Source organism: Serinus canaria, chromosome 3, assembly GCF_022539315.1.
Source record: "Serinus canaria isolate serCan28SL12 chromosome 3, serCan2020, whole genome shotgun sequence".
NCBI classification, from domain to species: Eukaryota; Metazoa; Chordata; class Aves; order Passeriformes; family Fringillidae; genus Serinus; species Serinus canaria.
The window spans coordinates 95,292,818-95,314,988 of record NC_066316.1 but is presented as its reverse complement, the minus strand read 5'-3'; the positions used below and the strand labels follow the sequence as shown (position 1 = coordinate 95,314,988).

Below are 22,171 nucleotides of genomic sequence, written 5' to 3'. Positions count from 1 at the left end.
TGTACTTCAGTTTTCAAACTACCAAAGTGTTATAGGAGCCTCAATCCCCACAAGTTTCTGGGGGATTTTTCTCTTAATATTTATATACACATACAGATACACTTATGCTTTGGCCTCCTTCAGTCTTCAAAATGATGCTTCTTTAGTTGTTTTAGGGTTTTTGGTCTGGAAATCTGATTGTGCAAGGAAGTAATACTCCAGTTTGAAGAAGCTAAAATACCATTTCAAGGCTGTCTTTAAGATTGTGCTGTGGTTAGAGGAAAGATGTCTTGAGAATGTGTTTTTCCCCACCTTCCTCCATCTAAAACCTTTACTGCACAAAGCAGCAATACTTGGAATTTCGATCTTTTTATGGAAGATAAATTTGATGGTGCACTTCAGTCTTTGATTTTCAGTCTTCCCTCCACTGATTTGGCCTATGTGGAAGTAATTTATTGTTTGTTAAGGATGAGAATTGATATTATATGGTGCCTGTGTAACTACTCATTTCTCTTGCCTAAGACAAGACAAGTAGAGCTCAGTACTGCAGAGTTTATTACAGGGATTTGTTTCCTTTTACTTTCTGAAGAAAGCTAAATTTGTCCATTGTATATTTTCAAGTTTGGTGCTTTATGGATGTGTGTATATGACATGTTCTCACTGCTTCTTGAGCAGATGCAGGGCATTGAAATGTTAATACATTTGCTCCAGGTTTTACCAATCACAGTTTGAAATAATTTTGGGACCACCTAGCCATCTACTAGCAAGAAAAGTTGAAACCAGAAGAATGAGGTCTGCTGTAATTTTTCAGAAAAAATATGGTGTAGGAGGTGATTGTGCAAGTTTTATGGGCAGCTTCGCATTTATCAGAGAATTTTAAGAAAAGTGGAATAATAGCAGATTTTTGTACATGAAATGAGAAATCTGAATTGAAACTGAGCCAGGATAATGAAACATCAGTGTTGGATATTGCTGTACACTTTCACACATGAGCATGCAAAGGGCCCCTTTGGTTTCTGTATTCAGACATCTGTTATGTAAGATGGTCTTCATAATCTCATTATATTTACATATATTCTAGTAGAAGTAATTTTATCAAAAGTGAACAATACTTAAAATCAGTCTCTATCCTTTTAAAAATCTGGCTGCATAAAGTTTTCTATTTGTTAGCTAGCTTGTAAAGTAGAACAACAACAACAACAAAAAATACCCCCAAAAACACAAATAAAAAACTACAAACCAAGCAAACCCAAATCACACCCCTCCACCCCAAAACAACTTCAGAAGTGATAGTTGATTCTTAGTTTTTTAATTATGTCCATAATTGTACCATAAACTTTAAGAATTGGGCTCGCCACTGATTACTAGTTGAAACCTTGTGGGTTAAATTTCAACTAAAAAGAAAAAGGTAATATTTATCAGATAATTCTTGGGAAAGATACGTCCTATCAGTATATTGAAAAGTGTTTTGTGAAGGCTACGTTTTTTAAAAAAAAAATTGTTTCCTGTATATTAAGTTTCTTTGTGACATTTTAAAGTTTTCTTAAGACTTGCAGTGCAGTGCTGGAGAGGAAAGATGGCTTAAAGAGTTTGTTTTCCATTATTTGCTTTTGTGGTGCTCTGCCATGATCCTGATAATAGTGGAAAAGTTAATATGCGTGGTACAGACTTTTTAGTAGTTATAATCTACCAGAAAATGTTCATTACCGGTTTTTCACATTGAAGTGAAACATTTGATAAATCTCCCCTTCTTTAGCTATATTGAACTTTTAAGTTATTTATTACTTGCATGGTGTACAAAGCACACTGTGTGCTGGTTTGCCCTTTGCTAAGGAAAGGTAGCCATCCACTGCTGCTTTCTTCTCTTCCTCAGTGGTACGTGGATCTGCTGTAAACAATTTGCCTGGAATGATTCAGAAATAGCTGTTTAGTTAGCATGCTCTACAATTAGCAAAAGTTCAAGTAAGTGTTAGTAAATAAGGGGTTTTCTATCATCTTTAAATGTATGGTCTCTTTTTACTGTATTCAACTTGTATATCCAAATCACTGTAGAGCAGTTATGTGCATCATACATATAATTTTTGCTCAGCACAATCTCTCAAATATCCAGTGATTGTGTGTTCAGAATTCATATAAAGTCCTCCTCCTATCCCTGTTTCCTGTTACAGAAATGGAATTTTTTTTTCTACAGGTTTCACCTTTTCCACCTAAAGGTTTCATGACCTTTTTTTTTATTATTTATTTCATATGACTGCATTTTAAACATGTCTGCAGTCTTGTATTTGGGACTTACTATGTATCAGTTACTTTTTGTCCTATTCTCTGTTGTTTGGCTGCCTCTTTTTTCCATAGAGAATATCCACATTGGTGACCTTTATAATACATGTTTTTTCCTCAGTTAGTACCATTTTAGCCTGAGAAGGCCTTTTCAATGTCCTTGCTTCCTCTTGAAAACACTCTCATTACATGCAGCTGCTGCCACTTTCCTTTCCACTGATGAAGTTGGTTGCGTTTGCTCGCGGCTCTGTAATCAGACACTCTTGACTAAAATCAGCTAAAATGTACTTGGAGACAGAGGCCTGTAAAATGACCTCAGAAGAGAAGATTCATTGCTGCATATCCTATGGACTTGTCATATAGCTCATCCTGCAGCCAGCAGTTCCTCTCCCTGCTTTTGCTTACCGTGGCTGGTTCCCTTGTTCCCACTGGAGTGGATCACACCGACCTGTTCATCCTCACTGAACCCTGCACCAGTGGCTAGAACAGCGTGAACATATGCACTGCTGCTCTGGTCTCCTCCCATTCTGCACTGCTACAAATTGCTATACTGGGTGATGGGCACTGCCATATGTGCACAGACCATATGGTATTTTCTCCTCAATCTACAGATCCCTTGTTCTTCGTACATTGTAATACTTTGCTGTGTGCATGTAAGTTCAGTTTGTCTTTTGGAAGCCGTTTTTATTTGCTGGGGTTAGAGGCATATACTTACTTGGGAAACTTAATTTTGCAATAAGCAGTTGCTGGTAGTAAAGGACATAAGATAACGCTCTAGATTAAACTGGAGATAGCTGTTAGAAGTGTTTAAATGATGTCTGTACCTTTACTGTTAATGAATCAAGCAATGTAACTTGACATACTCGTTAACATCAGTACGGGGAATGAAACTTGGAAAACATGCATCCCAAAGAGTTTTCATGAGCACCTAATTTTGCTTTTGTTCAGGAAGACATATGTCAAATACATGCTAATTATGAGTTCTGCAGCACCTTGACTGCTAACTTGAGGTCTGCATCTGTAGCCACGTTCTGCATTCTTTGAATTCATCTTGGTATAATATTTTTAAATTTTTCAAACAGCAGATGTGCATTGCTTATAGATTTGTGTAAATGTTGGTGCAGTGTGTACAAAATGCATCTCCCATACAATGATCTGTTGACATTATTCTCTCTTGCTTAGCTTCAGACACTAAAGTCATGACATGTGCTGCTGTTTGGAGGATGCCGAAGGAATTGGAATCAGGCAGTCATGAATCCCCTGATGATTCATCAAGCAACACTCAAACCCTGGAGCTACTCTGTCACCTTGACAACACAGCCCATGGCAATATGGCCTGGTAGGATTCTGCATATTTTATACTTCTAGAAAAAGCCTAAAGGATAGACCCATGCTGTTAGTTTTGTGCAGATTTATATTGAAGAAACTATGCTATGCAGCTTAAAAGTATTCCATCTTAAAAAAAAAAGTATAAATTGGATTTTTAGTCCCAGATGTTTCATAGATTAAAAACATATATTAAAGTCCTGCAAACACATATGGAGTAACAGCCTGTGTATTGTTTGAATGTGTTTTTCCCCACCTGCCCCCATCTAAGGCCTTTGTTGCACAAAGGTATAATACTTAGAATTTGAATATTTTGGAATATAAATTTGATGTTGCATACAAGTTTTTATTTTTTAGTCTCACTCAGCTGATTTAGTGTGAGTAATTTATTGTTTCATAAGGATAAAAATTCATTTTGTTACATGCTGCCTGTGTAACTACTCTTTATCTGTTGTATAAGTCAAGACAAGGAGAGCTGCAATCTAGCAAGAGGTTATTACAGAAATTTGTTTCCCTTGCTGTTATATTAAGAGGACGTTAAATTTCTCCATTGTGTATTTGCAAGTTTGGTGCTTTATGGATGTGGGTATATGACATATTCCCACTGCTTCCTGACCAGATGCAGGACATATAATAAGTTTTAAGCATCCATTTCTAGCCACGGATGTCTAATTTGAGCCTTGCAGATTAAATTTTAACCAGAGAAAAAGGGTAAATTGAAGATGCTATTTATTATGCAGGTCTTGAAAATATAGGACATATCAATGTGTTCAGAAATTTATAGATGACTTTTTTCTAAGGTACAGGTTTTCTGAGTGTTAAATTTCTTCATAGTAGCATCCTTTAATTCTTTGCTACATACTTTGAGTACTCCTCCTTGTAGTTATTTTTTTTATTTTATTTCACTTTTTATTGTGGACACTTTTTGGTAATTAAAATTCCATACTAAATTTGAGAGGTTTTGTTGTTTGTTTTAATCTCTTAAGCTTTGTGCTTTTTGTCTTTTAATTTTCCATAAAATTTTCAATTTCTATCTGATGCTGGAATGCCAGAGCTTTGAATGGTAGCCAGATCACTAAAGGAATAATAGGAGGCATACAAACAACTTTTTGTCAGGATGTGAATTATATGAATGCCCAGAATTTGTTTTTTGCTCTAAAACCAGTTGATAACAAGCTCATGAGCAGTTTTCAGTCATCTGCTATCTGATTTTGTTCAGTACTTAGTGCTTACAAATATCTACTGCTATTTAATGCCCTTTACCTATGTGCATGTATATATATATATGCATAGAGATTTGAAAATGTTCAGTGCTAAAGGTGCTAAAGTGATAAAAGGTGTAAAGAGAATACTTGGCATTAGTACTCCTCACATCATCTCAGAAAAGCACAGCTGAGTTAGAGGATCTTGTTTTAGAGCAGACATTTCTATTCCTGTCTCACTCATAATGGACACAACTCATAAATGAGTAAATTAGGCCTTTTGTGCTAAGTATGTCACAAAGGCTACACCCCACTGAGGGGTGTGTTGGCTGCAAATAGCAAAGTAAATATTCTTTTTATTACACTACTTAAGTGTTTAGAAAAACATGAAGCCCTTAGACAGTAAGGGTTTGGTTGCTGTTAGAACCAAATAGGAATCAGAAAAGCAATTTTCCTCAGTGCCAAGTATAAACACTTTTCAAACCACAATGTAAGACCAGTGTTCTGGTGTACACAACCACTATGAGATCAGTGGTGGTCTGGCACCAAATACTTGCAGTAAGAAGGATCTGTCATTTGCCTTGCCATTACAGCATACATACCCTGTATGTTTTGCCTGGAAAACCACAGGCTGAATGCTGGATCTGAGTTTAGTGTGACCATGTGCACTTTAACAGGGTGGCTTAATCCCCAGCATGCTGTAGAGCAGTGTGACTATAGCCATGAATGATTGGATACAGCCTTCATTTTTTAAGTTAATTTTGACTATTATTAGTCAGAATGCATGCTAAAAAAGATTAGATAAAAAACTGGGCTACTATCATATCTTTATATACTGGGCCTGGAAGAGTGGGCAGAGTTGTCAGTACAGTTTAGAGATGGAGTTTGTAATGTTGGTGTCAACCCTTGTGACAGTGGCTCCAGATAGCAGCTTGTAGGAGGGTATTTTTTTGTCTTGCTATCCATTGCACAGATGCTTCATGAGATTTATGGATCTGGTTGGAGATCATAAGTAATTGAGTTTTTATTGTAAATCAGGAAAAAAAGCAAAACTATCTTGAACATGCCACCCGTTATATATTCTAGCATCTACTACCCTTCTCAGGGCTTTATTTGCTCGTAGTTTTTCTCATGTTTACCCTGCTCTGCTTCCTTCTCTATCAGCTTTTTTAAAGGTGAGCCTGTTAGCTGAAATTTACGTCACAGATATTTGTTTCTAGTATCATGCACTAATAAACACAAGGGGTGTATTTTTTTTCTAGGTCTGGTGTGTCAGGAATTGGTTTTGTTCAACTCTGTACTGATGCTAACAACTGATTCTGCATTTTTTTACCTTTCTCATCTCCTTTATGGATTTCTGTACTCCGATTTCTCTGAAATTTCCTACTAAAAACCAGTGGAGACATGCTTAATACCTGTTCTCTTTTGTGAACCAAGACCAAAAGAGGGTTTTCAATCGATTGTGACTAAAATCTTAAACTTTGCTGATGTGTTACTCAACACTGCGCCCTTCCTTCTCAAGATCTGTGGAAATAATTTTCTAGTCTTGACAAAACCTTTGGCAAAAATCTAATATCCAAGGCATTACAGGCAAGTGAAAAAGAAATTTGGTTTTCTACAGTTCCATTTTATCTGGATTGCATGAGTTACTGTGCTTAAAAATTAGAGCATAACCTTTCATTTTTAGTATCTGAGATTGTTTACTGACTCCAAGCTTTGAATTTGGGACTCATCAGCATTTTTACTCAAACTCTTGTATGGCATAAAGAGAGTTCAGAAAATTAAACAGATGCTTAAATTAGGCCAACAAATAGGCCTGTTAATTATTCTGTTTGGTTCTAGCCTAAGATTTTTTCATCCTCTGCCTGCTGTTCCTCATGTAAGCCAAAATAGAAGGATTTCAAGTGCAAAAATCCTGGGTGAATTACTTTCAGTGTGGAAACCCCCAGATACACACAGGAATTTGTGCGTTTAAAAAGAAAAAAAGTCTCTTCAATGAATTCCTTCTGTAGATGAGTGTATATATTCATACATACAGAGTTAAACCCATATAACAGTAAGCATGTTGGTCTATGCAATGTTGTAAGATTCAACTAAAGATTCAACTGGATATCTTGCACAAAGCGGTTCTGTCCAAAGTACTGTCTGCATAGGAGAGGCCAGGGAAAGGGGGCAGCAGTTAATGAGATTTTGATTATTCCTCTGAGTGCAGCTTGAAGGAATCCCCAGAACTCTCTTCTGTTAAACCCCTGGAGACTTGTATTTTAGTATTTAGCATAGTAACCTCCTGTTCTCTCTCAGTTTTGCTGCAGACTCTTTTGGTAGTAGACTTGACAGGATGGATAGTCCTTGGAGAAAGAAGATACTACAGGCCATAAGACAAAGTATAATCTGTGAGATCTTGAATTCATAACACAGCAGGGAGTTTCTCTTGATTCTGCTGGAAGCAGGCTTGCCTCTCAATGCTTAGCATCTTACTTTTTGCTTTCCAAAGGTGGCAGATATAAAATAGGGCAGATCCTGTTCAGTACTAAGCTATGTACTTCAAAAGAGAGAGGAACAAGTGAAGTAAGTTGGATCGTGATTTATGGACTAAATGTGGAATAAAATGAAAATAAATAAGGGGAAAATGTTAGATGAACAGTGAAATACAACTGTAAAGGGAAAATGAATGGGGGTTACAGAGGCAATATAAGTGGAGACTCAATCCTGAGAAGCCTGAAAGGTGAGGAATGAAGAATTCATGTTTTATATAGAAAATAAGAGCTGCTAAAAATTTGTTTGAAAGGGATGAGTATGTTAGTAATAATGATAGATTACTTCATTAGGCTGCTCTACTAGCTCAGGTTAATTTTTTTTGTTGCTTTTTTTTCTGGTGTATCCCACTCAATCAATCCTAGATATGAACATGCAAATATTACCATATCTAAGAGACTGTAGAGAGGAAGAGAAATTATAAATTCTTTAGAGTCACAGATGTTTCAAGAACTCCAGGATGTTTATCACTATAATATTAAATTAGAACTTTGAATTCACAAAGGGGAAAGCTATTATAAATGAGCTGTTCCCACAGATTTTAAATACTTAGATTTTATTTGGCATTTCATTGAAGGTCTCCATATAGAGTACAGAGAAGTACCATCTCTTCCTTGGCCATACACAGTACAAATCATGCTCATTAAGGCTGGCTTTTTACAGAAGTACAAAATTTGCTCTTATAGTCCTTTCAACTTGAGTAGAGATTTAATACATAACATTTTATTGCTTCATCATGCTCATTCCATTAATGCACACAGTCACCTGATCAAAGTTAGGCTCATTTATAATTGATGTCCTGAAGACAGATGACTGAAATCCAGTAGGGTTTTACTTACTTTTTTGGCCTTTAAATTTATTTAAAAAAACACAAAAGCCCACAAAAAACAAACCATCCCAAAACATTTTTAAGTAAAAAAGCCAAGAAGGAAGAGAATATGAAACTCAAAAGTAAAAACAGTGTTTTTAATAGCTCTAACTTTCATATGTTATTCAGGTATCACTTCTGTTTCCTGTCATTTTGTTGGTAACGTTACTTCTTCTCTAGAGCCCCTCTGCAGGCTTCAGGATATATGTGTAAAAGTTCTACCTTAGGGTTTCATTAAAAAAAAAAGAAAGTCTAAAATAATTCAATAGTCCTTACCTAATGAATATAAACACGAAAGTAACAATACTTTTATAAGGATCGTATGGTCTTGAATATGTGGTTCAGTGCCTGTTAGATATGTTTTATAGCAAAGGCATGTTATAAATGCAATCATAAGTTTTTTAACCTTAACTTATTTTAACACTTCATATGTCCCCCTACCTGAAATATAATTGTGAGGACAGACCTCCCTCTGATATTTGTATAGAGGTTTCTTTGAGAGTGTCAGGACTGTCAGTTGTATATTCTGGTGTATAAACTGAACTTTTTTTTGGGGGGGGGAAGAGGGGTTGTAACAGCTGCACAGTAGATATTAATTGTATCTTCACATGATGAACAGAATTTCGGAAAATTATCTGAAATTGTCAGCATTTAAGAATAATTCTTCCACACTTGGTTCATTCCACATGTTCCATCAGCCACTTCTGATATTACAGTAAGTATAGAAACAGTTTTTTTGGCCTAACTTACTACATGACAAGTTTCACTGGTAATGTATCTTAACAGCTGCTTATCAGTACTGCTAATGCCCTTTATATTTTGATCCTTTCTAAATTGGTCAAGTTTAAACTGTATTTGTCTCTGCTCTCTTCATAATTCTGTGTGATCCTGAATTCTTCACAGGATTTTGCTCTCTTGAATCTTTGATTCTTCTTTATTGTAGATAAATTAATCTATTATATTTAAATACAAATGTTCAGTGTTCGACCATTAGTTGTTTTTCTTGCATTTTCTCTTTCCTTTTCCACTTTTGTCATCCTCTAGAATATGTCTCGATCCAGCAGAGTAATTTAGAACACTCATTTTCTCATTTTCATTCCCTTGAATGTTTGTGGTAATTTTGAGTGCTTAGTATTGTGCAATTTTAAAACTTTAGGCTCTTCAATGTAATCACTTTTTCTAGGGAATAAATGCAATTCATTAATTGGATACTGAAGTAATAGAACTTTGTATTATATGCCCTGTTTATTATGTTAGCTTTTAATCAGAATTTATCTGACTCTACTCATGTACAGCAGAGGGAAACTTAGTCAAGCTAAAATCTGACACTGAAGCAAATACTAAAGGGAAAAATAGTTATTTATTAGTTTTGGTGAACTTACTATATGTATTCAGTTAACTTATAACTTCTAATAAGTTAAATAGATTCCATATGCTTGAATGAAAATTACTGTTTATGAGGTCTTTGCAGATGTTTTTGTTTAGTTTGGATTCATAAATTATGATACAGAAAATAGTGCAGAAATTGTGTTACTCTGCAAGTAAATACAGTGGGGTTTGTAGAGTACTATTTTAGTCATCCCAACTTGAATATAGGGTTTTTTTCTGTTCTCACCATATTCCCCAGTTTTACTGCTAAATTAGTTGAGATTTTTCCCCACTGAAAGAAAATTTAACTGTTTTTAAAAGAGGGTTTCTTCTTCTTTGTAATGTCACTTAAGGTATTCATACCACTAAAAAAGCGAGGTTTGAAGTCTGCCGCAACTGATTTTGCAGGTGAAATAGATACTTCTGTTTATTCTACTACTATTCTATTTATTCTAATAGTTTTTTGTTCAATCTTACTGAATTGCTTAAAATGTTAGTGGGAAATGTTAAAGAAAAACAGTGTTGCAGAACTGTGAAAAAATCAGTTATGTAAGAAAAGTTTAAATGTTCATGAGGAACTAACTGAACAGGTGCCCGTTTTCATGATATCAGACAGCAGTTTGCTCTCCAAAGCCCTGTTAAGAATTTATTATTTAGAATATTTATCCCTTAGGGTAGAATTTTTTCCAGCACAATATTCTGGGATGACTATAGATGTAGCAATGTTGCTGCTGACACTTGCTTACATAGTAGTTAAAAATTCAGGGCTTTGAAATGTCTTTTGGATGCCTGTTGGATGAAAGAATTGACCCTTGTACATTTGTGATTAAGTGTATCTATTTGTTAAAATGTCTGTGAGACCTGAAGGGGTGCCCTGCAGCCTCCCACTGTCCATCCATCCCAGTGTTCATGCTCCAGCAATGGTGATGAAGAGGTAAGTTAGGGAGACCACATTACTACAGTCCCAGCTGCTTCTTGCAGTCTCTTCACCTCAAATTCCCCCAGAATTAACAGCTGCTGCATTAGAGGTGTTAGAGGGTACATCTATGCTAGGTCTGTGTAAACCTTTAGCATTCTGTTCTTTGAACAGAAGCAGTGGTGATTTTCTTCAGCTATCAATGCAGATCTCGGCAACCTAGATCATCTTAGACACATGTTTTAAATCACTGAAGAATTTACTCAGAGGAGTATCCTGCTTTGTTAGGTATTTTTCCCCTGACCAACCATGCAGTTTGTTCCAAACAGTATAAATCAGTAAGGATGTGCTGTATCCATATTTCCATCTTTGAAAAATCCCTTATGAAAATACTCAAATTGTCCCTCTCAAAAGTAGATGAGTTTTTTCTTTAAGGTAAGTCTGCAGAGATTGTTTTTGCAAATAAGTTTGTTTCAGCCCTTAACTTTTGCCTTAGTATTTGGAAAAAAATATTGTCATCCTGAGGCCTCCAGAGGCTGGGCATGGCTTTTACCTGTGTGTTTTCCTGGCAGACACAGATACTACAGAAATGTTTTTCCCAGGCTGCCCACCTTACTTGATCTACAGACAAGCCAGTTATTTGTTTCTTTCCTGACATGTCACACATTTATAATATTCACTTTGCAAATTTTTTAAGCTCCGTTCAAGCAACAGAATAGAAATGGTGTCTGTGGCAAGAGCTGTTTCATGAGTAGTGTGTTGTAGAGGCCCACACAATGATAGTTTAGGGAAAAAAAAAAGTAGAAATAAGTGATTTTTCTGTGGCATCTCTTTGTTGGGATGCTTTTTTATTTATAAAGCAGTTTAATTTTTCTGAATGTAATAGTAATGCAAGAGTCAGAATAAAGCCCAGCTATCTTAGGGGTTCTTGTCCAAAATAACCCTTCATTTCTTAATTCTCATTGATCAGCAACTTTTTAGCTAAAATGTTCATCTTACCTTCTAAGTTTTTTTTAGGAAGCTAAAGTGGTTCTCATTTCAGCACATCTTTAGTGGCACTCTGAATTAGATCTCAATGTCTGAGAATTTTGAGATGAAGTGTAACTTGTGTTCCCTGCAGCAGACTTCAATACACTGTAAAATAGCCAGAACTGATTTCATTCAGAAATGTGGCTGTTTTGTAGAGCACTTGGGTAGGGAACAAGATCGTGGGTTTCAGGTTGTACTTGGTCTGATCTCCTGTCTCTTAGAATTCATGACCTGATTATCTGATAAGCAAGAGTAATCTTTAAATTGTAATCATCATAATGCAAAACAGGCACAATATTTAAGTTCACAATATGTGAATTTTTCTTCTGGGCTACATGGAAGCTGCAGGATGTTCTTCTGAATTACCAAACGCATGGGTATATTTTCCATTTTTAAATGCATGAGAGTTTTCAATCTTGCAAAATTTTTCCATTTATAGAAATAAATGGTTGTCACTGCTGTAATTGCAGTTAAGCAGTAGTTAATGTGTGCTGTGTCCAACACTTGTGGCTTAACTGCAGTTCATGTCAATGAAAGTGTTTGCATGTTGCTTTTTTTCTTGCTTTGTCTATAATGAAGGACTTTGAATTGTTCATTTGTAAAAGCTCAGTAAGTTTATTGATAAAGATGTTAACTATCTTTGCAGCATAGCATTCCTTTCATGTGTGCATTGGAGTGAATATTTTAAATACTCTTATTTTTTGCTAAGGTAATGTTCTCTGTAGAATTGGATTTTATTTTTTTATTCTAAAAACTACCAGCTGCAAGCTTTATTGAAGCATCCTGAATTAGATGATAACAAAATAGGGTAAAATACAACATATATAATTGCTTGTCTTCTGTTTATATATTATTTAAAGAGCAGCCCTCAGTTTCTGAGTGGCAACTGTGAATTTGACGACTCTCTTGTCCATTTCTGAAAACTGTAAGCGTCAGCAGTTGACACACTGAGGAAAATGGTACTGCCTGGTTTATCTGTTTTCCTTTTCAGACATTATCACAATTTCTGCTATGCTGAAGACTGTTCTAAGTGAAAACTTCAGTTTCTCTACAATTTGTATCTTTCTTCAAGAGTAACTTTTTCTTTCACTCACCAATATTTCCTCCCCATCTCTTCTCCATAGTATTTCATGTTTGACATTCAGTTGTGAGTACAGAACAGAGCTGAACATGTTACAAAGGGTGATTTGAGTAACCTCTACTTGAGATTAAAAAATCTGAATGAATGATCACTACAACCACACCCATAAATGAAAAATGAAATAGATGTAAAATGGGCATCCCACAATGACAGTGAATGTTGGAGAGGCCTTTTCATTGCCAGTTATGTCAGCTCAGTTATAATTGGCTCTAATTAGTACACTATATTCAGCTGGAAAAATTATTTTACCTTGAAGTTCAGTGACGCTCAATGATGTGGAATTTATTCCTACCTGTGAAAACATCAAAGAAATTGTTTTCAATCTAGCTTTTGCAACTAAAAATTGAGTGATTTGTGTAGGAAAGGTGCAGATATATCAACAGGCATATAAAATACTGATCTCTGGCTGAAAGAACTCTTAAAGGGTTAAGTGGTCAAATCAGATTTCATTGTCTGTAATTAAAAATAAATCTACATAGATCAACACCAAATACCACTTATATTTTCAGCAATATGTAAGTAAAATGATGGACTTAAATAAATGTGATCAGAATCAACTTGAAGATTTCTTACTTACCTATTCAGCCACGTGATCACCCGGATTTCTTTAAATTTCACTTTGGAAAACCGGATTGTGGAACGTTGCTTGTGATCACTTGCAGGTTATAGTGCCTTAATTTTCTTGATTCTGTTACATGTTTTCATAAAATATTTTCATCTATTTGAAGGATTTAACTGATGTATCTATGCAGCACAACTATGTGAAATTCTGAAATACACGTGGCAGTGCCAATTGGTTTCTTCACATTGTTAAGGGCAAAATGTAGTTGAACATGTAATTGAAACTGCATGTTATCATTTTTATTATCAACACTCATTTTCAATTGCTTCTAAGTTTTTCCAAGTTGTACCATACTTTTCAAAAGTGTGTGTTGGCAATACTACAGCCAAACCAGGCAAATTTAAAGTAAATCATAGAATTATTCTAGTGCTATGTTCTTGGTAAAACATGTTTAAAAACATGATGGTAGCTTAATGTGCTAAATGTAGTGATTTTGTCCTAATACAGGAAAACTCACTACAAATGGGCTTTTGTAGGTAGGTAATTTTCATGGATTGGCAACACAGTAAGCTATGCAGGTCATGCTTCCAGCAGAAGGAAGGTGCAGAAGTTAGTCCTTTCTTTATTCTGTTCTGTTGCTTTATGGAAAAGTTCAGTGGGTAAGGAGTCAGCCAATGCACGTTTTAAGTTTCAGTTCCAGATTTTGCTTTACAAAACACCAAACAGGTGCCTTACACAGGTGCCTTCTTTACAAAACACCAAATAGTCATCTGTCTTATAGATTTGATGCTTGTTACTAAAAATGCTGAATAAAAACTGATGAAACTGTTTACACAAGGAACAAGAGTAATTTGAGAGGAAGGTATCAGCTGAGAATAACTGAGTTTTGTTGTATTAATGGCATGAAAAAAGGTACTTTGTCACTTCTTTCTCTTACCTGCAACTTCATCTTTTGTTTTCCTTGTGTTTTATAGCATAAGATGAAGATTAGATGCAGTTCCATCACTTGGATCTGGGGTCAGCCAGGTTATAGCCAGTGTTTTAGGAATACAGCAGTAAAGCAAAATCTGGGATAAAATAGAAGCATGCATAGTGTGCAGTGCAGGGTTATGAAGGTTGCTAGTGGCTGCCTAATGTTGGGCTTAGTTACCCAACATTAGGCAGCCACTAGCAACCTTCACAACTATTTGTGCAACCTTCTTTCATCTATTACCTCTGTTACAATCCTAATTAACACAGAAGAGCAAGGAAAACTAAGTCTCTCTGAATAAAATGGATCAGACCCAGAAAGGTTTGAAATATACCCCAAAACTTGATGAAACCAGGTTAGATGTTGGTGCTAAAACACTTGATATATTTTATTTAATAGTACAAGAGACAAAGAGAAAACAAGAGAAAAGAAAGAAAGGAATAGAAAGAGAAAAGAAAGAAATAGAGATGTGCAGAGGTGGGGGGCACAGGCAGAGAGTAACCAGGGGTGAGGGAGAAACATCAGCCTTCCAAGGGTGCCAATGACATCTTGTGGCTCCCCTCCATCTGGCTTCTTGGTGGTGAGGGTCCCCTGCTACCCACTGCCACCACAAAGCAATGGAATGCAATGGATTAAAAAATGTTTATAATATTGAGGTGGGAACGCCCACGTGCCTCCCCTAGGGAGGGCAAGTTTGATGTTGTCCCTTGCAACACTGGATCTGTTCCATCATGTTGCAGTGTTCTGGTGCAGGGTTTTTTTGGGGGGGGGGTCTTTAGGGGACCATGACACCCTCTTCACCTTTTCTGGGGTGAAGGGGCCCCTTAGCTGAGCTCTGCACACCAGAGGATGGGCCGTCACTGACTCTCACCAGAAGTTTTTTCACCACACACCCAAAGCCTCTCCTCCTTCCACCCTTTGGTGTGAGGATCTGTGCAAGCATGGCAGCTGACAGCCCTGGGCTGTGGTCTCCAGCTTGATCCCTCTGGGAATGTGTTCTTCTTCCCAGCCCAGGCCTGAGTTGCTTTATGTCCATCAATGCACAGTCCAAGGCCCCATTTGGGTGATTTTCTCTGCAGCTTTTATAGTTTTGCTGTAATAGGCAAAAGTCTTCCATGAACATGTTTAGCCATAAATTATAACATTTCAATCTCCAACAATCCAGTTACTGAATTGATTCACACAAAAACAAAAACAAACTTGTGACTAGTCCATGAGAAGTGAGAAACTTGTGAGGAGTCCATGACTAGAAAACTTGTGTCTAGTCATGGCCTTTGGTTAAACTTCGAGCAGTGGGACTTCAGCTAGGCTCTGAAGATGAAAACAGCATATCAAGTGCTTTTAGATAGCTGAAGGTTCAGTCTTAAAATGAAAAGAAGTTTCTCCATTTCTTCCATTTCCATTTCATTTTTGTTGATACTAAAGTTGTGACCTGTACCTCCAGGTATATTGTGGCTCTGAGATTATCGGGGTGCTGCAAAACTTGGTTACAAAAGTGTAACAAAATCACAGAAATAGAAGCTTCTTATAAAATGACAAGTTTCAATCCTGCTGTTACCTCCAGCAAATTTATTAGGGTTAGAGTGCCTAATTAGTTAGCTGAGCTGCCCACACTGACTGGCTTAAATATGCTGCTTTTCATAGACAGAATAAGAGAGATTTCTTGCATTCCTTCCTTTATAGCATGAAGTGAATCACAGGTTAAAAGTATAACCTGATTAAGTCATGATGACTGATGCAGAGTTGCAAGGAGTTTGCATCAAAACTAAGGCTTATGATTTTTGGTGCACCTTCAAAAAGGATGGCAACAATCCATATGAACAACTTTGAGGTTTCAAACTAAAGCCTTCTAAAGTTAGTGTACATTAAGGTCTCTGGTTGTACTTCTGTGTGTGCAGAATGACTGCTAAAACTGGTAGTTAATGGCAGATTTTGGATTTAAAATATGTGATGGATTTCATCTAAAGGAAGCCAGAAGAAATATGGTTTAACATATTTTGGTGTAGATTAGATCAGAGAATTAAAATGGCTTTCTAGTTCAAATTCTGATGGATTTTAATGTTGGGTTGTTTATTTTGTTTTTCTGTTTCTGTTTTACAGTGTTATGTGGGAACCGATGGGAGATGGTAAAAAGATTATTTCACTGGCTGATAACAACATATTATTGTGGGATTTGCAGGAAAGTTCAGCCAAAGCTGTGGTAAGAAATTTTCTTTTAACAAAAAATTCTGTACTTGAATATAGCCCAAACAATGGCATTACCTAGCCTAGAATTTGCTAATCTTTTAATTATTCCTTTAGAAGTATCTTGTTGCCTATAATGTAGGTGGGGGAAATGAATATCCTACCATTGTCTTAAATAAGAGTGTTTGAGAGTAGTATCTGTTGCTAGTGGGTAAGTGTTTTCTTTGTTCTAGAGTTCCCCTTACTGTCCTACTGCTTTTATAGTGAGTAATGTAGGATAAAGCAGTGCTGATTTGGTGAATGTCTACATGTGGAAAAATTGATGAGCAGTAAAGCCAAAGGTTACTGAATTCAGATAATGGTGTAACTCATGTTGGTTAATACCATGAAGCCCTTTATTTAATTTACAACTCTTGATTGTATAAGCATAATACAAGTTTCTCTATTTGCTATGTACTGCTTTGAATTCTCTCAGTGTTAGGTTAATTTAGTAATATACAGTTTATTCAGATTATTTATAATTATTTATAAATAATTATTTATTATTTATTATTTATTTATAATTTTTTACTTATCGTTAAAAAAATTCTTATTCAGGAACATATATAGAAAGTGTCATTGGCATAGATTTTTGTTTGATTATGCCATATGATAAAATGTATATAGAAAACTTTGAATGATTCTGTATAGTCATTTAGATCAGTGTCTGTGCTTATAAATGGAAACTTGTTATGCCAAGGACATTGCTATTCAATTGATCTGTTGTCACCTTTAACTCCTTAAGTCAGGGTTAATTCTTTTCAACTTAGTCAATACATTGTGTCCATAAACTCTTCCCTGTTTATACCACCTGACTGCATGCAAATAGATGACAATGTAATATAATATAGTTTAATACTTTATGCTTATAATTAAGCCCTTTGGGTTCCTTCTCTAGATGAGAAACTTTAGCTTTTTTTTTCATCTGCAACTTCAATAGGTGTTATGTGGCCTTCCAAGGCTTCAAATTAGAGTTTATTTTTATCAAATTGATGTGGAGAGTTTCTGACAGCTTACCTCCAGGAGCCTGTCTCTGGCATTGTATCCCCTGGATTTGCATTACACCTGCATTAGTCAGTATTTCTTTCCTAATGTCTGCATAATACACAAACCTTTCTGCAATATTGAAAAACTACTTTGGGGTTGGTACTGCTTGCATACTGTGGGTCCTCATGTCTCCTTGAAGAACTGAGACTGCTAGGCAACTTAGCATTTTCCCTTTCTCCTACTTTCACTCCTTCTGTCCTCACCTGCTGAAATTCTTTTGAATGTTAATTAGTATTTTCAGTGTTTGACCATTTTCTCATAACTCTCTCAGATTTTTTCTTAATCCTAACCTCCCTCCCATGGCAGGGGATTGACATTAAATGATCTTTAAGGCCCTTTTAAACACAAACCATTCTGTGATTTCCTCTAGGATGTTGTCTGGTGTATTGTCAGTTTCTCTGTGGAAATCTTGTCATGAATGCCAAATTTTATGGAGTTTTTATTCCTCATTTTATATTGCTTGGGAATTATTTACTAGAATTTTGTATGTTGTGTCTTCCTTATACTATTTCTTTTCTCAAAACTAAACCCCCACTCTTATCACACAAATATTTGTGCAGATAAGTATGATTTCCATTTTCTTTTCCTTCCATTGCTAGAATTATGATCTGTGTAATTTTGGAGAGGAATAGATGCTACCAAGTTTTGTAATTTTAGCATGATTTGGGGAAATTGGTATTTTTATCCTCAAAGCAGCATTCAGCTTGCAGATTCTCTCAGTATTTCAAGTAGCATTACTTATTTTTTTTTGGGTACTTCTAAAGTATTATTTTATTACACCAAATGTTGATGGCACAAAAGGGCTCTAGAAGGCAAAGTAAGTGATAAAGGAATTATGGGGATTTAACTTGTGACTTTTTGACTTTTGTTTTGTAGCAATTTTATATTTGCAAAAAACATATAGGGTTGACAGTTACAAAGAGCAATAAAGAAAAACAAGCAATATTTTGTTACACAGTTGACTTTCTCTAAAAAAACAAAAAACCACAGTAAAACCCTCTTCCATAAATCAACACTCTACCCCAACTTTTGCTGCTGTAGTATTTAGAATGTGAGAGAAATCTGTGAGAACAAGTTGGTTATTAAACAGATAGCATTAGTAGAGGTAAGTAGTAAATATATTTTCCATTTGGTTATCACCATGGACAAAGAGTGTTTGCAAGCTAGTGAGCTGTTGGTGAAACAGTGAACAGTGATTTCTTTCTGTGAATATCCTGTTTATAAGGGATTGTTGCAATTATGATATATTATTATGATAATATATCATAATTCTAAAAAGCGCAATTTGTATTTTAATGGTTTTTGATCAGAATGTAAATAGAGACTTTCTTGAGATATTAATAAAAAGAGGGCGTTTTTTGTTTTGGTTTGGTTTGGTTGGTTTTTTTTGCCTGGTAAACAAATATAGAACAGCCTCAAGCAAAGAAATCAGGTCTTGCCACATTAGAAAAGAGGCATGTTAAGGCAAATTTTAAAAAAAGCCAAAAAAGCAAAAAATCGCAACATTTTTTTTATGTGCAGATACATGGAGGTTATGTAAATGACAAGAAAAGTTGTCTTTATTGTTCATTAAGATGAAAGGTTGTCCATTTTTGGAATCTCTTAGCCACCTGATGTCTTATCACCTAACATGCTTTATTTCAAGCAGGCAGTGACTAAGCAGGATGTAGCTGGTGTTAGGGAAGTGTCCCTGTCTGACCATCCAGGAGTCACTCCAGCAGTCACACTCCCGTGGGCAGAGACTTTGGGCAGCTCCAGTGGGCTGACAGGGCCCTGCTGGACTCCCTGCATGCCCCAATCTCACACACACTGAGTTTCCCAGAACAGTGTCTCAGTCTTCTCCATCCCTAAAGTCATTTAATCCCAGTGCAACAGCTCAAAAGCCTGGGTTGGTGCCTCTTGTGAGGGACTCTGAATAAAGAAAATCCTGGGGTTTTATACTCTCCCAGTCTATGCAGCAAAAGTCTGGGGTCTTCCTTCTCAATCCTCTGCTCCTGCTGTGTCTCTGAGTGTCCAGGCAACTGACTGGTGACACAGGTCCATCGTGCCTTTTGTTGTGCAAATGGTCAGAGCTTCTTTCCTTGCCTCATTTCCCTCCACCATCCAGGGCTCATTCTGCAGCTGGCACTGCAGCTGCACACCTAGCTACCTCTACTGAATGTTTTGCTCAACACTAGTAAACTTATATATTCTGTAGGGATTGCTAAGGGGAGAACATTTTTACAAAATATATATGTTGCTATAGACTTATAAGTGAAATAGCAGTGTACTTCTGTGCGTGTACATGTGTTGTTATAAGTAAAAAATGTTGTAATTAAAACTTAAATCAAGAGCCTAGGATTAAAATAATAGGAATGTCAGTGTATTTGTATTGTTTTCTGTTTTTGTAAAAAACACATGATGGTGCTCAAGTTGAATAATATCATCATTGTTAACTAAAAGTAAATCAGGTCCACTGTGTCTGTATCAGGTAGTAGCGGTAAGGAGGTATTCATTACACTGGTTCATCACTGTTCTTCCTGTTTTTACAACACATTTCAATTGCTTCCCATTTTTTGAATAGGTACATATTATAGGCCATTTTAATGACAAGAGGTAAACCAAATGCTACTCTTTATGGACCTTTTATATTTATTAAAGTGTGTATAAAATTCAGGTATAATATAGATGAAAAACTGAAAATATGTCTGTCTTTAAAATTTTGTATGGGCCAAAATTTCTGCTTCTCTACAGTGATCAAAACTTCAGAGTCTTATTTGGCCTCTTTTCTGTATCTGCCTGTGATTTACAAGTCACATTGCTTCATTAAAATTAGCCTGAAGAATTGTGCAGTTCCCAATAGATTCAGAGCTTCTTGGTAATAAAATTATTGGTGTGTTCATTCTCTGAATTATCTAGTCAGCTTGGGTTAAGAAACATTTGCTAACTGTAATTTACTGTACAGTTCAGTGGGTTTGTTTTGGTTCGTTTTGGTTTGGGGTTTTGTTTTTTGTTTCAATTTTTTTTGTTAACTTGTTTCTGCCTTACAGTGTTCAATTTGCCTGTATTTACATTAAGACAAGCTTCTCCTGTCCTTTTGATCACTCCCTTTATTATTGTTTTGAGGACATTACCTTCTGGGGTGAAACTAATCTTATGCTCACTGCATCATTACCTTTTGCAATTAAATTAGCTATTCTATGCCATTTATAATCATTAGTTGGACCCAAGAGAAGCCCAGACAATGCACAAGGTGTGGATAGAATCTGCTGAGAAGAAGACAGTTAATATTTCTGTGTACAGATTTGAGGTCAGATGTCAACAAATTGCTAGAACTCTTCCATGGGTAAATGCAGTATGGTTGGCATGGCAGATGAGTGCAACAGAATGAAACAGAGATATTAAAATCTCTGATATTATAAACCAGATATTTTTCTGGTTTTCATATGTTTTCAAAAAGGGGACAAATAGAGGTGTGCTTTTGATCATTCTTATCCAAACTATTTTAGATTTCTTGTCCTGTCGGTATTACTTAGCAGCATTCATGTGGTCTTGGTTCTGAACAACAGATAATATCAAGCAGTGGCATTCTAGGCAAGGCAGAATATATTTTGGGGAAGATTTCACAGGCTATCTGAATAAAAGTGATGTATCCAAATAGAGAGAATGTTAGGAATAAGCATGAGATGCTTTCTTGGCAAGATAGCTGCTATTTCTCAAGGCAGGAAATTCCTTGTGGAATTAAGTGGAGAATTTTTTAGCACCCCATTATTACTGCAACTAAAATAAACATAGATTAACTATAGGAGGGCAGAAAACTGTCAGAAGAAAAATAAAAGGGAAATTACTGGGTCAGAATGAGAATAGAAACCAGCTCATAGGGTTGGAATCAATTTTATTTCATGGTCACCTTAATGATAGAATATAAGTAGGAGTGAAATAGTGAAACTTATTGCTGGCAGAACTTGGAATGCATCATCAGCATATAGGAATAACAATATATTTCAGAGGATGAACTTGATATTTATTTTAATTTTATAGTATAAAGCAGAAAACTCGTGTTTAAGGAATAAATATATTTTCTTACTGTAATGCAGAAACTCAGCACTTAAAAATATGTGAATTGTGTTACTTAGCTATTGTGAGAATAGTCTGAGCTGCCAATATGATGAGGCTATTTGAAAAGGCAAATAGTTTTAAGATGGTTCAGGAGTCAAGAACAGTTGTGAAAGGACTCCATGGCATTGTTTCCTGCAGTTGGAGGAACTGAACTCAATTTACTATCCTCATCAACCTTTCTGTCAATAACAAGTCAGGAAAACATTTATGCCTTTTAATGTCAATCTCAAAATAGTCTGCTTGGGTTTGTCTACTTAGTGTAGCCCTTAATATATCTTTCTTCTAAGGACTTTCCTGTTCTGTTCTTGGTCACAAAGCTCTTTTCTTGGAAGAGAGCATGAACAGTTGATCTCCATGCTGCTTGTGGTTTTCCTAGATAATTTCTGTACCCTTTAACATTTAATATATGTTTGGTTTGGGGCTTTTTGAAGGATAGTGCCTGTCCTTTCTTCTTTCGAAGTCAGACCCTGTGTAATCAAATTTTGAAGCAGGAAAATCAACCTCAGTCCTTGATATTTTGACAAAAAATAACTTGGATACATTGATACTTTGATTTGAATACACAGAAATCAGTCCTAGATCTAGGATATCCTAGGAGGGATTTTTTTTTTTCGTGTTTTTGTACTTTGT

The 22,171-nt window shown here is 35.9% G+C and overlaps 1 protein-coding gene across 1 annotated transcript in view; it reads left to right on the top strand.

Moving 5' to 3' along the window:
* EIPR1 (EARP complex and GARP complex interacting protein 1) overlaps positions 1–22,171 on the top strand; it is a 75,406-nt gene that overhangs the window by 32,876 nt on the left and 20,359 nt on the right. Inside the window, exons 4-5 of the mRNA XM_009094908.4 lie at positions 3,439–3,595; positions 16,274–16,373. Of these exons, the coding sequence (XP_009093156.1) occupies positions 3,439–3,595; positions 16,274–16,373 (257 nt within the window). The remainder of the gene's footprint in view (positions 1–3,438; positions 3,596–16,273; positions 16,374–22,171) is intronic.